The following is a 16,688-nucleotide window of genomic DNA, read 5'->3' as shown; positions in this document are numbered from 1 at the left end:
TCTGTTCCTCCACTAGATGTTTCCTGTTATTTTACCTATTACACTTATTTGTGGAAGTGAACTGTCACGTATGCAGGTAAAACAACTTCGCAGTTTCAAGCAAAACAAGTCTAGACACTGTGTATGTGTGTTCAGACAGCCCATGTGTCTTAGCTTCAGAGCATGACCTTACTGAGTCATCTGTTACCAGGCAGAATTCCACTGCAGCCGGTTGCTGAACACACAGGCCTCTATTCAGTTTCTAAGTTATGTGTGATGTATTGTAAGCATGTATGCAATTCTTTCATAACTCAAGGTCACTTTACTCAATAGATCAGTCGGACCTCGCGCCGCTGAAGCTTCCGACCATCAATTAATTGACCGAGCTTCAACTCTTTAATTAGCACAACAATGCAATGTGTATAACATGAATACAGTTGCACCTGCAATGAAAGATTATCATGTGATTAAGCTACCACCTGAAATACAGACTTGAAATACAGACTTTAATGTAACCTCAACAGCTTCAAAAAATGTGTCGATGAAATGATAACTAATGCAACATGAATAGTAACAGCAAAATAATTTTCTAATCTCTACATTTGACAAAATGTTCTGATTTGACAAAATGTTCTGATTCCTTTGATTCCAAAATGAATTTGATTCCTCTATGTTTTCAAATAAACCATGCTCTTTGCAAGTGTGTGACATTTAATAGACCAAGCAATACATCTGAATCCTGAAAACTGATCATCTGATGAACTGACACTGAAAATGTGTCGTAGTTGTGGTCATTTGGGCCAGGTGGAAGCCTTTATGTTCTTTGTGTTTATTGTTAATAGGTGGCAGAGAAAAAGTTTAACACATTCTCTGCACGCTAGAGCTGAAAGTGAAATAAGAAGAGTTTATTCATCCTTGTGGAAACTGTGTGGTTACAGTCGCTCCAAGACAATAAGAGCAGTAACACTGAACAAAATTAAATAACACATTACATAGTTACAAAATATAAGGTGTAGCTGGAATATATATAAATAGCTCCATTACAAATGTCCAAAATATTGCAGAGGACAAATATATATCAATGTGGGCTAATTGTGGGCTAGCAGAAGCTAGGAGGTTAGATAATCAAGGTGATGACTAAGTAACATTTTGTAAATGACAGCGTAGCTCTTGATTCCACAGAGCTAGGTGATCAACTATTTGGCACAGCTGACAGATTTCTTTCAGCTAATTGACCTGTTGGAGTCGTGGTTCAATAAGCCGTCCGTTTGTGAGGTGAGTCAATTTCATCAAGCAGCAGCTCATTAGCTGACTGGCTGGTTAACTGTCTCAGTAACGGAGCCAAACTCCTCCTTGAGCAGTTTGAACACGTTGTCCGAGAACTCGTCTCTCGGCCTGCCCGTGCCGTTCAGCTGCACCGGCAGGAGGTCGGGGTGGTGTGGGATGTAAGAGGACGGCAGTGCAGCTCATTGAGAGTAAACCAGAAGGTGTCCGGATCCACCTGGATTAAGTGTCGGAACACACTGTGCAGGAAAGGGAAAGAAACACAGGAATAGGATTAGCTCTGAGCTGTGTTTTGCTTTGTATGTAATATCTATTGTATGGAAAACACCTTCCTATGATCCAAAGTGACAGACTGAACCACTTTTGCTGGCTTTAACATGCGAACCAACAGTTTAACTATAAGCTCATTAACTCAACACTGCCTTTCTCTTCAGGTTTGTTTTTTAAATCACCTCCAAGCAGGAAAATACTTAAGTATATTAAAGCATGTGTTTTTACTTGTGGCTGCTATGTTGCTGCCCAAACACTTAGATCAATAATTCAGAATGATGTGAGTTATTAAAGGCTGCTTGCATACTGCATTCTGAGCTATTTTTTTATTCATTTACTTTGTTTATTCACAGCTTCCATCTGTCCTTTACATTACTGTAGCTCTCACAGTGCACACACTTTGCATCAGCTGCCAGTGTAAAGGTGAAATGAGTTCCCTTTCAGATTCGTACACACAGTATTGGGATATCACGGCCCTACGTGTCCTGAAGACACTTCTATTCACGCCTGTAAGGCAACTGACCTGTGATGATATGCCACATATAAACTCATCATCACAGTCGTTCCGCACTTTTTATGCTCTTTACCTGGCTAGGAACACTTTTGCCAAGTTGGGATTGCTAGCTACTGCTAGTTAGCTCTGTGGTGTGGCAACCTGAAGTTAGCTTAACTGCTCCTGTTGGTTTTAGCCACCACCGCTGAACTACATCTGCGTATTTCTGGAAGTTCCTTTCTCAAGGGACAAAATGAGTGAGGGTGATATTTAAATCAGGCCCACAAACTGATTTACTAAAGTTTGCAGCAAAGGGTTAAAAGTCTTATATTACAGGTAATATATGTTAAAGTCATGAATACTGGTGTCTTTACCCAGAACATGCAGGAACCTGATTATTCCTGAGGTATTCAATTGTCAGGTCCCATGTTCCTCTCCTTCAGGGAACAAAAGCTATAGCCACAGTGCTTTGTTTCATGTTCAGTGTTCAGAGACAATGAATGACTCCTGAAGTCACATTTTGTTGTGTAACACCCAGCACCTCTCCAAATATGATGTTAAGCATTCAATTTAAATTCAGATTTTACTGATAAATCATGTCACGTGGCTATTAATGACCAACATGGCAATACAATGTCAACTGGATGGCACAGTTTTAATTTCTGGCATTCTGTCTGTGTGTAACACTCACACACATTAGTAACTAAATGAAAGATTGAGTTACTTACTACAGCGGTCCTTAATAAAGACTTACCTTAAACAGGCTTCTTGCAGTCTGATGGGTTGTCTGGAGCTCAGGTAGGGTAGACAGGCTTCACAAACAGCATCTAGGTCTGCTTCAGCTGAGAAAACCAAACACAGGACATTTTTACTATATTTTATTCATATAAAAATTGTAATACTTTTACCTTTTATCCAGAAATTACAACAGAAATCAACTTGAAAAAGAAAATAAAAACGAATAAAATGCAACAAAGCCAAGTTAATTTCACGGATTAATCACAGCAGCAGAACACAGTTTGAGCTCGGTGCCTGGTCTTCGGGTGGATCACTCCCTGCAAATATGTTACTCATAAAACTCCAGGAGCATACAGGTGGATGCTGGGGTGGTGGATGGGCTGAAGCAGCAGGATGTGAGGAAAGTGGGGCACGTTACATGTCCAGCTCCAGGCTTGGCTCCATACATGGTTACAGTTGTGAATGCTTCTTTTCTGATTATGTCCAGTGCGTGCACATAATGACACTTTTATATCCAAAAGAACAAATCCTTTAAAAATATGATCCTGGTTCCGAATAATATGGGGTAAAGATACCACTGCTGGTTAATCTCCTTTTTAAACCCTTCCTTGTCCCACCCACTGTGAACTGAAGCCACAGACATACTGAAACCCACTTCACAGAATAATCACAAAGAGCATCTCAAACACACAACGTGTATCTGCACACTATACTGTATGAGAGAGTTTGCTGTACACAAAGTGCCGTAAGCTATGTTAAAGGAACAGTTTCACAAACAACCTGATTTCTTACAAAATGAAACAATTGTCTTTACACTGCAGTCCTTGTCACTGTTAGATGTAACACTGGCTCTGGAAAGGCTGCAGACAGCTCTGTCACCTTTGTGACTCTTTTCCTCTGTCAGCGATGAACCTCAGTGGGAGTGAATATTGAATATTTTCAACATGCTAATGGACGTATTTTGAGCACAAAGTAAACAAAAATAACAACAACAACAACAACAACTTCTCTGAGCTTATCAATTAAATGGCTTTGCATTCACTGATTGAACAATCACGTTTTTCTCAGTCGGGTATAAGAAGAGCTGCTTGCAGTCGTAGCTGTGTGTGCAGTTTGGACCTGAGCAGCATCCTGCTGGCACAGCTGGCTGTGGTCCGTATCATCAAAGTCATGTTTAAAATATGTTTAATGACAGAGCTGCCACAGTGAAGAGGCATTTTTAGCAACAACATCACCGTCACGTGTTTAGGATGTCGAACTGTTTCACAGTTTAAGGTTTTTATAATAAAACAGAGATGCCCTGATTTATGCTGTGATACCAATGGTTGATTTTCATTCACCACCACCCGGTGGTGAAGGAGCTTCAATGAGTTCTTTGACTTTTTTGGCTTTTTCTGACGACTCATCTCCCCACACACAGCTTTAATGTCAAATCAGGCTAACAACCTAATTGTTAACCTTAGCATAGAGACATCTTCATCTCTGTACTAATGTACAGACACAAACTTGTATTGCTGTTGTCTCACTCACAGGAAGAAAGCTGACTATAACTCATTCATTTAAGAAGAATCATAAAGTTTATTCCTACAAGAAAGTTACAGCCCTGTGATCAAATAGGCTTTGATAAGATAAGATAAGATAAGATAAGATAAGATAAGATAAGATAAGATAAGATAAGATAAGATAAGATAAGAGGTCATCTATCTTCAATGTGGTTTTACATAAATGGGCTTCATGTTGCACCAATCTCCATTAAGTGAGGCGTCAACTAAGAATAGTTGTCTTGCTCTGATTTGTCCATGTTGTGGCTGCTTTGATCATTGCCAGATCCCAGGTACAGGGGCCCGTTCTTCGTACCTCGCTAAGTAAGTTAGCCGGATTTGAATGTTGACGATTTCGCGTGATCTTGGATCGTTCGGTTCTCCGAAGCTCATCTGGGACTTGCTGTCATAGCAACAGATCCGTAAGCGTAAACCTGCTCGGGAGCAGGTTTACTTTATGTAAACAGGATTAGATCGCGGCCACTCACGTATGTCCGCTGCAGTTATACGAAAGCAACAGCAATATTTCGCCACTGTTTTACCATAGATAAATATTATCAATGTAAGTAAAGATAATGCAGCATTTGATTCTTTTATTGATTTCATACAGATACATACAGGTCATTTCCGAAAAAAAGGGAAATGTACTATTAATCATTCTATTACATGTATTTGATCATTCCAGATGTAATTCATATTTTAGAGTAGTAATAAAAATTACTTCGTGTAATCAAGATGAGAGACCACGACTATAAAAGCGAAGGTGGATTTGGGAAGTCTGTCGCAGCCATGTCCTGTCCGTTTGTACGCGAGCAAGGAAGGTGCAAGATTGATAAGGAGAGTTTTCAGAATTCAGCGGATATTGCGGGATAGACAGGATCCTTTAGCTCAGCGCGACAGTGTGCTCATAGAGAGATATCGATTTTCCCGTGAGGGTATTATTTACTTAATACTCTCTCTCTCTCTCTCTCTCTCTCTCTCCATATATATATATATATATATATATATATATATATATGTATATCCCAACTTACTGTGCATGCTTCAGTCACCCCTTGCATGGGAACAGGTAAAAGTGATGGAGTGTTATGTCAAACTACACACAAAAAAACCCACAATGTCAATAAATGTCACAGTACAAAAAGCCGGGGTGTGACGAGGGGGTGCAGGACCACCACCTGTCTTTATTTGCTCTGCCCTTTTCTTGGTTGCTGTTATAAACAAACAAACAGATTATTTCAGGGTCTCTTTTCAAGAGACTAAAAGCAATATAAGTGATAAATATTACCATTCTGTAGAATATTCTTATATTTCACTTTTACTTGTTCCCATGTTCTAGTGGGTCCTGTTGTGGCTCTAATGTGAAAGAGGATATAATGTAATATAATATAATAAATTACTTACGAGTTTAATTTGTCAGCAACTTTTTGCCAGCCCTCTCTCCTTGCTTTTGCAGCCTTTGCAGTGTTCCCCTGCGTTTTAATTAAACTCTGAAACTCCTGAAATCCCTCAATCAAGAGTTCTTGCTCTGCTGCTGTGAAATACTGAGCGCGCGCCTTCGACATCTTCGCCGACCAATCACAGGGTTGCCGATCAATGTTTCTACTATCGATGCGTAGCCCCTTTTAAGCCACCCAGTGATCTCAGATTACTTCATCCAGCTATACTAATCGTCAACAACAGGTGTGTTCGGAGAACCGGATTAGCGAGCTCAAAGTTAGCGCGATGATTTGATCTTGGATGTAGTAAGCGAGGTACGAAGAACGGGCCCCAGTTCTACAGGATGATGCACTCATGTTGTGTCTTGGTGAAACTGTGCTGTTTGTGAGCACTGTGTCTCTATTCTCTCAGCCAGATCCAGTCTCTGGCACAGTGAGCCCAGCCCCTGCAATACAGCCAGCTGCAGTTTGTAGGCCAGGGTGTGTGTGTAGACAGGCCCAGCCTTGGCGCTTTATCGGAGCCTGCCGTGCCAGAGAGGCGCTCAGCTTGGGCAGAACCTCTTTAGAAACCCTCCTCACAAAGTCCCCTCATGTTTCACCCATGTAATGTACAAAAATGTAATGTACAAAAGCAGCAAGCTGTCAAAATTCAATAAAACCTTCCCGTTGTGTACTCCTGGATGAATTGTAGTATTTACAAAACACGTATATATCCAAAAGCTGATGAAACAATTTTCCAGCAGCAGCTCTGAGTGAATAAATAACTGTTTACAGACTTAACGTGTCTGTACTTGTCAGCTCATCAATGAAAATATGAATAACAAATTTAAAAATATTCCAGCTGATGACAGGAGCTGACGAGTAGCCTAATTTACACCCACAAGTTGAATCAGCTGACACTTGTACCAAAGATCCCAAAACACTATCAGCTTCATTTATCCCAAAGTCCTACTTTGTGATTCTCTGAGACAGTTTGAAAAGCAGCCTCTAAGAAGGCATCCACAGTGATTTTTCTGTGCTGATAGAAGAAATGTTAGTTTAAAGAGTCTTCACATTACAACCCCCCCAAAAAATAATAGAACTATTTCTGAATGAAATAAGCCTGTTGTTGGGCACAATCTTTGATTCTTTCACTATTAAGAGTTTAAAAAAAATAAAGACAACTTGAATAATTTTGACTCACGTAATGAAAAGAGAGGTTTGTTTTACTTACCCTGAAGGCTCTGAGGACTGCTAATGGGTCATCGGCTGTGAGTCTCTGCAGGAGTGCTGGCCAGCAGCGATGAGCCATAGGCAGCAGTTCGTTTTCCCTCTCACTCAGCACCTGAACGCACAACTCCAGCACGTCCAGTACCTAAAGACAAAGACGCACAACACACCTAACAATTATCTCTGTTTTGATCCTGATTATATGTGAGCTGAAACTAATTACTGAGGTCTTCATTGAGAGCCCAAACTCCTGAGCAGGCACGACTTCAGCACAGACTTATTTCTGTTTCACTCCTGGACCAGACTGAATGTTTTTCCTTGATGAGCATTACACCAGTGAACAGTCATCCACACAGTTCTGACAGGATGAATTGTACCAACGCTGGCGGTCCTACCCTCACAAGAATGATTATTTTTGTTACTAGTCCAACAGTTGACTCTACATAAAACTACCTTGAGTCGGAGCCTGAGGCTGGGATCAGACAGCAGATGAATGCAGCGCTCCATAACATCCTTAGTGATGCTGAGGTGGGAGGGAAGCTCTGCTTTCACATCAGGACTACCAGCATCTTCCACATCCTCACACTCAGTGGGAGGGACCTCTGCAATGGCAGCACATGTACAGTTAGACCGCCAGTTTAGCAGTGAGGTTCAGATTTCTATGACTCTTAATTACAATGATCCATCTCCTCTACACTCTGAATCTAATATAACCACCACTACAATCTATAGCTTATATTCCACTGGCCCTTAGACAGACCTATTACCTCTGTCTTCAGTGTTATAATCATCCTCTATTCCAATGCCCTCTGTCAGTTCTTTCTGTTTGCGGTAATTCAGCAGGAATTGGCGAATGCTGAGTATGGGCAGAAATCTGTGCCATCAGAAACTGAATTTGAATAAGTTAAATTTGAATTTGAATTACTCGGATTGAATCTGAATTGTAACTTGAATGAAAGCTTTTGAAAACTGAATTTGAATTAGTCTAATTTGAAATTGAATTTATGGTTTGAAAATGAATTGATTTGCTTTGAAACTGCATTTTATCCTTTAAAAATTCAGCTCTCGAATAATTTCAGATTCACTTCTCACCATTCAGTTTCAGTTCTACAATTCAATTTCAGTTCCAAAATTCAGTTTTTTGGGACTTACATCCGGTTCCGGTTCAAGCGCAGATTAATAGAACTACAGACTGATAGCGTTACTGACGGAATCTACAGCGTCTTGAGCTGAATTAAGACTTCAGAAGTCATTCGTCATGTCGAATGACCAGCGGATAAACTCTCAGGTTGGTAATAAATGTATTACATGTATAAAAACAAGCGTCATGTTAACAATTGATAGCCGTACAGTAACCTTTATGCTTATTGTAGCTGCTAGCTAAAAACGCTAATTTAGCGTGGTTTGCCCTAATTCAGCTTTGACAAACAAATATGATCGACTGTTTCTAGTAGAATTCCAAAGTTGTCATCTTGTACCCTGTCAGAGCCCTGTATGCTTGCAGAGACCCCTACAGTAGGGAAACATGCAAAACGGTGTCCAAACCTTTGTATTTGAGCTTTATTTATGTCTTACACAGCATCCCAACTCTTTAGCTAACTTAATAACTTTAGCTAAAGTGAATAGTTAGTCTAATTCATTAGTGCAGCATTACTGGATCACCTGTTTGAAGTGATATAATATGATATACAACTATCACTGTGTTTAACTACCATAATAATTCTTAGGGTACTGAGTGCATGCTTATTAGTTGTTTTTTTAAACATACTGCTCCATTGCTATGTTTGACAGGCTGAAGTTGTCGGGTCACCTCCTAAATCGACCATCTTTTACAGGTGTTTTGTGCCAGAAATGGAGTGTCCACTGAAGACTGAAGATACTGAATCTCTCGCGCCGTGCCATTGATCCCTCTTGTGCCTTCATCTAGACAAGAGACATTAACTTAACCACTCTCACATGCTCTGTACCTACATCACCTTCCCTGATAGTCGTAGCTTGGCTCATCTGAGGGTGAAATTATAAGAATGTGTTATTTTGCAAAGTGCTCTCTAGGGTTCCTAAATAAAATATGGCATTGAGGTCATTTCTTTTGAATTAATCCTTCTTCTGAAATATAAGAACCTCTCCTGGTTTAAATGGCACTTTCTGTTCCTTACTTCCTGTTCCACTCCCAAACCCAAATAGATGCTGACAAGCTGACACCGTAATATGGAAGAGGAGAGAAGCTGGAAAGGACTACTACAAATAAACCCAATGCCTAACAATGAAAAATGTAAAATAAGAACAATAATAATAATAAAGATAAAAGATGAAGTAACAAGTTTTTGTTTTTTTTTATTCCAAATGATCATCCAGATGTCTGTGACATGTGATGACAAACACCATAATGGAAGGCCTTTGTCATCACATGCTTAAACTCATCATATATTTTTGCATATGCTGAACAGGCAGTCAGACATGCTGTAACTGTGGGGTGAAAACTGCATAAACACCATACGGCGGGGGTCTCAAACTCCAGTCCTCGAGGGCATGGAAAAGTTGCATGACACCGCCCCTCGAGGACTGGAGTTTGAGACCCCTGTCATATTCCATATGACAGGTGTGGTTGAACTTCATGAAGACTCTGAAGTTTCTCTTCTCTTCTGGCAGGACAGGAATGTCGCCTTGTCCTGTGAGCCACCGTAAGGATGTAATTAGAGTAGAACTGGAGTGTCACCGGCCTCAGGCTCTTCACCTTTTCAAAGACAAAGCAGTCATTTAGATAAAATATTCGATATTGTTTACCTGTAAATGCACAAAGAGAATTTAGAAATGTAGTTATTGTCAAGAGTGAACAAGCACTGATAGTGTAATTTACAGCTGTGGCCAAACGTTTAGAGAATGAGAAGTGTTGTTTGTTTATTTACAAAGTTTGCTGTGTCAGTGATAGTTGTATATCATATTATATCACTTCAAACAGAGGTGATCCAGTAATGCTGCACTAATGAATTAGACTAACTATTCACTTTAGCTAAAGTTATTAAGTTAGCTAAAGAGTTGGGATGCTGTGTAAGACATAAATAAAGCTCAAATACAAAGGTTTGGACACCGTTTTGCATGTTTCCCTACTGTAGGGGTCTCTGCAAGCATACAGGGCTCTGACAGGGTACAAGATGACAACTTTGGAATTCTACTAGAAACAGTCGATCATATTTGTTTGTCAAAGCTGAATTCAGGGCAAACTACGCTAAATTAGCGTTTTTAGCTAGCAGCTACAATAAGCATAAAGGTTACTGTCTGACTATCATTTGTTAACATGACGCTTGTTCTTATACATGTAATACATTTATTACCAACCTGAGAGTTTATCCGCTGGTCATTCGACATGACGAATGACTTCTGAAGTCTTAATTCAGCTCAAGACGCTGTAGATTCCGTCAGTAACGCTATCAGTCTGTAGTTCTATTAATCTGCGCTTGAACCGGAACCGGATGTAAGTCCCAAAAAACTGAATTTTGGAACTGAAATTGAATTGTAGAACTGAAACTGAATGGTGAGAAGTGAATCTGAAATTATTCGAGAGCTGAATTTTTAAAGGATAAAATGCAGTTTCAAAGCAAATCAATTCATTTTCAAACCATAAATTCAATTTCAAATTAGACTAATTCAAATTCAGTTTTCAAAAGCTTTCATTCAAGTTACAATTCAGATTCAATCCGAGTAATTCAAATTCAAATTTAACTTATTCAAATTCAGTTTCTGATGGCACAGATTTCTGCCCATAGCTGAGGTCTTCCTGGTCACTGGAGCTTTTCCTGGAGCTGGCAGACGTACTGGTCCTGCTACAATTGGAAGGAAACCACCTCGCTAAAGGAAAAACAAGACAACAATATCAAAATAGGTTTGATTACAATAAAATAAGTCAGTTGATCAAAATCAGTGTGACACAGACGCTGATGTTTTTTGAGAAGAGCCCATTAGTGACATTTAATTCCATATTTTTACCGTGAGGGCTTGTAAAACTGCAAAAACTGCAAACACCTATAGTGCCGCTGTCTAAATATTATTATGAATATTAATTCTACAACAGAAAACGACTCAGCATTTAAACCATCACGATATATTAAATGTTTCCAAAGATACTGATAATTTGATAACCAGCAAAGTTATTTTTCCTCAATATGCGCCTGACTAAAAGTGGGATCAACCAGTACATATAATATTCATCCTGCTACATTTAGAAAGTGGCAACAACAGTAAACATGAGTAACTCCACCGTGTGTCTATCCGGTCTTTAAGTGATGACGTGATGAATCCTACTTCTGGGCCCAAACTACTCTGCGTTTTATAAGGCTGTTGTGTTTTTAACATGTTTTAATGCTTTGTAACTTGTTCTATTTAATCTCAACAAGCCCCTTACAAAAAGTAAGTGATCACTGTCGGCCTCTCTCAGTTTTTATTACAACTGTTCATTTTAAAGCTCAGTTTTTAAAACCTTACCATGTAACTACAGCCCAGGCAATGCAGCAGCACATTAATGGCCTGTATTTATATAGCGCTTTCTAGTCCCTAAGGACCCCAAAGCGCTCTACATATCCAGACATCCACCCATTCACACACACATTCACACACTGGTGATGGCAAGCTACATTGTAGCCACAGCCACCCTGGGGCACACTGACAGAGGCGAGGCTGCCGAACACTGGCGCCACCGGGCCCTCTGACCACCACCAGTAGGCAACGGGTGACTAACCTCATATGTGGATGGATTATCTCAGTTGTTCTCTTGACTGAAGTTTGGTCCGTTTACAGCATCCTGCCACGCCACTGCATTTGTCCCTAACCATCGGGAACCCTCACCTTAACTCTTATCCAGTGGAAAAAAACTTCACGTTCATCACTGTGTTAATGTTATGCTAACATAGCTGTTTCGCTAGTCACATAGCACATCACTATATACCAGCTAGCCAAACTTCAGTAACCCTACAAACATCACGGCTGCTTACCTTCCTGTCTTCATGTATGTCGGAAGTGATAGCAGAGCTGTGCCTTTTAATTTGTTTTAGAAATCCCTCAGTCAGAACCTGGTGTATTATATTTAGATGGAAACTAGCGAGCTAACTCTCTGCTAACCATAACTCCATTACATTTCAGAAATGTAATGGAGAAAGAAGGAGAGATTTTTGCTTAATATCAGAAAGAAGGAGAGATTTTTGCTTAAAAGTGGTGAAAAGCAAAAAATTCTACTGAAAAGGGGTAAAGACGGCGAAATTTTGCTAAAAAAGTGGTGAAAAAAAACAATGTTGACCTGAGCAGGATTCGAACCCGGCCCTCCTGGCCTCAAGGCAGCTGAAAAGGCTAAAAAGTCTGAGGTGAATCAGCAGAATTTCTGCTGAAAAGAGGCAGAAAAACCTGGTTCTGCTCAAATTCACCAATCAGAGGTACTGCTTCTGTCTGCTTCATCAGGCTGTGTAGCAGAATTTGGGCTAAATAGAGGTGAAAATTCTGCTGAAAAGAGGTGAATGAGCAGAATTTCTGCTGAAAAGAGTTTTTTTTCTGAAAACAGCAGAAAAAACTGAAAATTTTGCTAAAAGGGGTGAAAAAACTGAAATTTGTGTTGGAAAGAGTTAAAAACGTTTAACTGTTAGCTGAAAGAAATGTTATCAGCACAGAACAACCTGGTTCTGCTCAATTTCAGTCCACCAATCAGAGGTACTGCTTCTGTCTGCTTCATCAGGCTGTGTACTTGTATGTATTTCTGCCATGGAGCGTTAACAAGAATCTGAGGTCCATATTAGAAAAGCTGCTAAAATCATAAAACTTTGCAGAATTGTAATAAATTAGCAATATAAATTACAGGTCTGTGATAGTGTATAAATTTGTGGTGAAAAAAAAAATGTTGAACAAGGTGGGATTGAACCCACGACCTCAGCAGAGCAGCCATTCTCCACCATGAACTATGGTAAAAACAAACACCGCTCGCGCCTCACAGATGACAGCTTACAGTTTTGGGTAAAGATGAGGTGACTTCGTACAGCCCCGATTTGCAGACGCTGTGCACAGAGGTTCATGAGCAGAAGTCCCATTGTACCACGGCAGACCCGACAATGTTTGCATGAACACGCTTTGAAGCATTATGTTATGGACCACTTTTCACACATGGTTGGTGTACCCACACAGCCGGCTGTAGCTTTTCAACTCACAGCCCGACACACACCCAAAAAACAGCCGAGAGAGCACAGACTACGCCGCTCAGGTGGGTCCACCTCCCCTGCAGCGGCACTGCAGACCACGCCCCGCCACACACATCAAACACGTAAAATAAATATTTATGCTCTTTCGCATTTACTTTTTGTTTTTTGTTGTTTTTACACAGTGTTCTGAATGATGAACAATGGTCTACAGCCAATCTTGTGTATTGTTATACAAACTTTGGTTGTAAGATTCAGATAACTATTTAATAAAAGGTAAATATTTTATATGAGAGTAAGAAAGAAAAGTATATCCTTGTGTCCACCTTTCTCTGTTAATGCCCTACCTGGCCCCCTGGCAAAAGCTTTGCTAGATCCGCCCCTGCACAGTTACCAGCTGTCAGCTACACAAAAAAGGAGCTTGGTGTTTATTTGTCTCTCAGAAACAGTGCATAACTTCCCTTCAACTCATTCATGTCACCTAAAGGGTAAACCTGTTTCTCCATCACCAGTTCAGCTCTGATGATTCAGTAAGGACATCTCCTGGTTTGGAACAGCCGTTTTTACAGCTGTGGCTCCAGCAAACATCAGCTGATACTAGAAATTAAAATCAAATGAATTCTAACAACAGCTGATCAAGCTTAAACATGCTGCTGTTGTTTAGTGCCATAAACAAACAAGAAAGAAAAGCCGATCATTAATCAGTTTCATGACTGAAGTTTCAACAGGGGAGAGAATGACAGGGGAGGCTGTCATAAAGTTCAACATCTGCAACTTAGCATGCACACAGCTGTATAGAAACTCCATCGTGCTAGCTAGCACCAGTACGAGTTATTATAACTGATTGTAAAAAGTCAGCACAACGAAAATAAACTACACCTAAACTCGGTTTATATCTGACCCAAATAGAGTGCAGTTCATAACTTCTTACCTGAAAATCAGTTCACCTCAGGCTCCCTCCTTCGGTTTCCCTGATCCACGATTGAGCTCCACGTTAGCAACCACCGGTCTATCAGCGGTCGCCTTGCTGCCTCGTATGTCTCGTTTGCGGCATGTCCTTTCTGTCACACACCGGTGGATAGCTGCCCTCTGTTGTAGCTCCACCACCAAACAACTCAGTTATTTTTTCCACATTGACCAGCATCATCGGCCCATATAAACAAAAAATAAGTCCAACTAAAACACAGACCCTTGGCGAGTGATCGGGTGAGCGATCGGGTGATGAAACGAGAGTCAGCCGCCTCACTGTAAGCCAAGCCTGGGTGCTTTTTCATGAAGGGTCGCTAGCGGCGCTAGCTACCTATGCTAGCGGCGCTAGCTAGCTAGCCGGCTATCAGCAACACGTAAGAGAACTGTTGCTAATATGGGATGTCTTGATAAAACGAGCAGATATTTGAAGTTTACACACCTACATTCTCGCCTGAAAATATCTTAAAAGTTTATTTTGTGACCTAAAAACACGAATAAAACACATATAAAACAAAGCGGTGTCTGCCATTGTTTGACTCTGTAGAGGCGTGCTATGAATTGTGGGATATGGTGTTTTCCACCCACCATTCAACCTTTAGGCCGTACTACTCCCGGTATACCACTAGAGAGAGCCAACACACCACAAATGAAGTCTGTTTCTATGGTGCCAAAAGCAGAATCTATCTCAGGAGCCTAGAAATTGGCCTAAATTTGCACTAAAATCTAAATATTTCAAAAACTATAAAAGTCATAAGAATAAGAATAATAAATCCGACGAATAGTAATAAGTGTGCCTTATTACCATCGTTCCATCCTCCCATCCAGCAGGAGGCGCCAGCGTGCCCGGGGTGAATGTCAGCCGCAAACGAAGCCAAAACGAACGTCGGCGTCATTTCCTGGATGCTGTTCAATAGCAACGGTAAAACTCGAAGCTCTGAACGTCATATAAATCTGCGAGTGATCTCTGCTGCTTTTCCTGCGCACAATGGAGAAAAAGGGCTCTGAGAAAAACCACCATGTGGTACCCTGGCTTACCAAAGCGGAGTTGGACCAGGTTCGGGACTACCTTTACTCGATGGACTCCTCTCTGCAGGGGGTTGCGTTAGACAGGATATCGGCTTGGAGGACCAGGTGCACTGATAGTTTCCCCGTGGCCATGGACTGCACAGCGGACCTCGTGCGCTGCCAGATGCGGGACCTGTCCGGACAGCTTACCGGAGATGACTTGATTATGATGTACGGGACGGCCCTGGTAAGATTTGTTAATCTTATCACGGAGCGCCAGCTGAAGCCACTGGCTGGAAACTTGAGCATCCCCGAGTGGATGGTGGATCTGAGGAACGAAATCATGCATGGGAAGCTTCCTTCTTTGAAATGGTGCCAAAGGGGATGTAAGGTGGCCCTGGAGTGGCTCCAGCAGGAGTTTTGGTCCAGACAGCTGGGAGGAGCCCCCGATGAGCGCTGTGACTTGCAGTCGCATGGCGAGGATGAGGACGTCAAGCGCCAGGAGGATGTCGAGCCCCAGGAGGATGTCGAGCCCCAGGAGGATGTCGAGCCCCAGGAGGATGAGCTCGTTGCCAGGCAGAAAGAAGTGGACGCCTACAGAAAAGCTCGGGAGCTGCTGATCTCTTATCAGCAGGCCCAGTACCAAGCTTTTCAAGACAAGGAGAAGAGCTCAGCCGGGCCAGCTGAGGGCCACCGCTAGAGCAACAGCGACCTCAACAGACTGAAATGTGGACTGAAGCTGTTAATGTTAATGTTAAGTCTCATTCCAGCCTTCGCTGACTCTTGTTGTATGTGCTAGAAGCAGTTTTGAAGCAAAAATAAAATGTTCAGAAGACAAAATGTTATTCAGATGAAACCTGGTTAAACAAATCTGTTACACGTAGGTAAATAGTAAATACAATAAGTATTGATGGCTATAATGTATATAGGACAGATCAGACCAAAAAAGGTGGAGGTACTGCAATATTTGTCAAAAGCAAGTTCCATGTAAACGTCCTGTTCTGAGTCAGTGAGTCAGCAATCTGACCTTTTGGCCCTCGATGCCTCCAAACGTTTGCACATCACAGTTGATGTTGCTATAGAACACCCTCAGGTGTTAGTGATGCCGTACACTCTTCAACGAAGCTTTTATCTGATTTGAAAGTTAACAAAATAGTTCTTATGTGAGACTTGAATTGTAACTGGCTACATCCAGTCTGAAATGAATTCAAATCTTGCTGTAACTCGTTGATATTGGCCTAGGTTCAAATAAAATATTACAAATGTTCCACATAAATACACGGCTGCTTCAGTGTTTGCAAATGACAGTAGAATAGAATAGAGAAGAATAGCTTTTTACTGTCCTTGTACATGCAAAATGCCATGATAGTTGCTGCATGCTGCCTGTGCAGCAGTAAAATATAAACAGTAAGACAGCAGGAATGAATATGGAGTAAAATATGTCACATTTATGTGTCGTGCACTGAAGTGACCAAAGTATTGCAAGCATCCTGCATCACCGTGTTTTCTCGTATTCCCGCGCTGTAATTTGCCTTCAATTCAATTCAATTCAATTTTATTTATACAGCGCCAAATCACAACAAAAGTTGCC

At 41.0% G+C, this 16,688-nt stretch overlaps 2 protein-coding genes across 3 annotated transcripts; one reads left to right on the top strand and one right to left on the bottom strand.

Moving 5' to 3' along the window:
• Positions 1-475: 475 nt before the first annotated feature.
• LOC120435361 (TELO2-interacting protein 1 homolog) lies at positions 476-7,829 on the bottom strand. Of its 2 annotated transcripts, none has more exons than XR_005609672.1 (5): positions 7,721-7,829; positions 7,407-7,555; positions 6,958-7,098; positions 2,781-2,868; positions 476-1,502 (listed from the first exon to the last, which is right to left on the bottom strand). XR_005609672.1 is itself a non-coding variant. In XM_039604816.1 (5 exons), the coding sequence occupies exons 1-4, from the start codon at positions 7,742-7,744 to the stop codon at positions 2,854-2,856; spliced, it is 336 nt and encodes a 111-aa protein (XP_039460750.1). In that variant the 5' UTR covers positions 7,745-7,829; the 3' UTR covers positions 476-1,502; positions 2,781-2,853. The 2 variants fall into 2 exon arrangements, 1 of the variants encoding a protein (XP_039460750.1); XM_039604816.1 differs by having other exon boundaries at positions 7,714-7,829.
• Positions 7,830-14,975: 7,146 nt separating this feature from the next.
• LOC116324699 (ribosomal biogenesis protein LAS1L-like) lies at positions 14,976-16,373 on the top strand. Its single transcript, XM_039604101.1, has one exon. It carries the CDS (start codon positions 15,078-15,080, stop codon positions 15,795-15,797), a length of 720 nt encoding a protein of 239 aa, XP_039460035.1. The 5' UTR covers positions 14,976-15,077; the 3' UTR covers positions 15,798-16,373.
• Positions 16,374-16,688: the final 315 nt, after the last annotated feature.

This window comes from Oreochromis aureus, linkage group 20, assembly GCF_013358895.1.
Source record: "Oreochromis aureus strain Israel breed Guangdong linkage group 20, ZZ_aureus, whole genome shotgun sequence".
In the NCBI taxonomy this organism is placed as follows: domain Eukaryota; kingdom Metazoa; phylum Chordata; class Actinopteri; order Cichliformes; family Cichlidae; genus Oreochromis; species Oreochromis aureus.
This window is presented reverse-complemented; position numbering and strand designations above follow the sequence as displayed.

Bases quoted from the DNA above. Each gene is read 5' to 3' on its own strand.
- LOC116324699 (XM_039604101.1), top strand. From the start codon at position 15,078: ATGGAGAAAAAGGGCTCTGAGAAAAACCACCATGTGGTACCCTGGCTT.
- LOC120435361 (XM_039604816.1), bottom strand. From the start codon at position 7,744: ATGATTATAACACTGAAGACAGAGGTAATAG. The intron at 7,556-7,713 runs GTCTGTCTAAGG...CTGCCATTGCAG, and splicing joins ACTGAAGACAGAGGTAATAG to AGGTCCCTCCCACTGAGTGT. The intron at 7,099-7,406 runs GTAGTTTTATGT...CTTTGTCTTTAG, and splicing joins GCCTCAGGCTCCGACTCAAG to GTACTGGACGTGCTGGAGTT.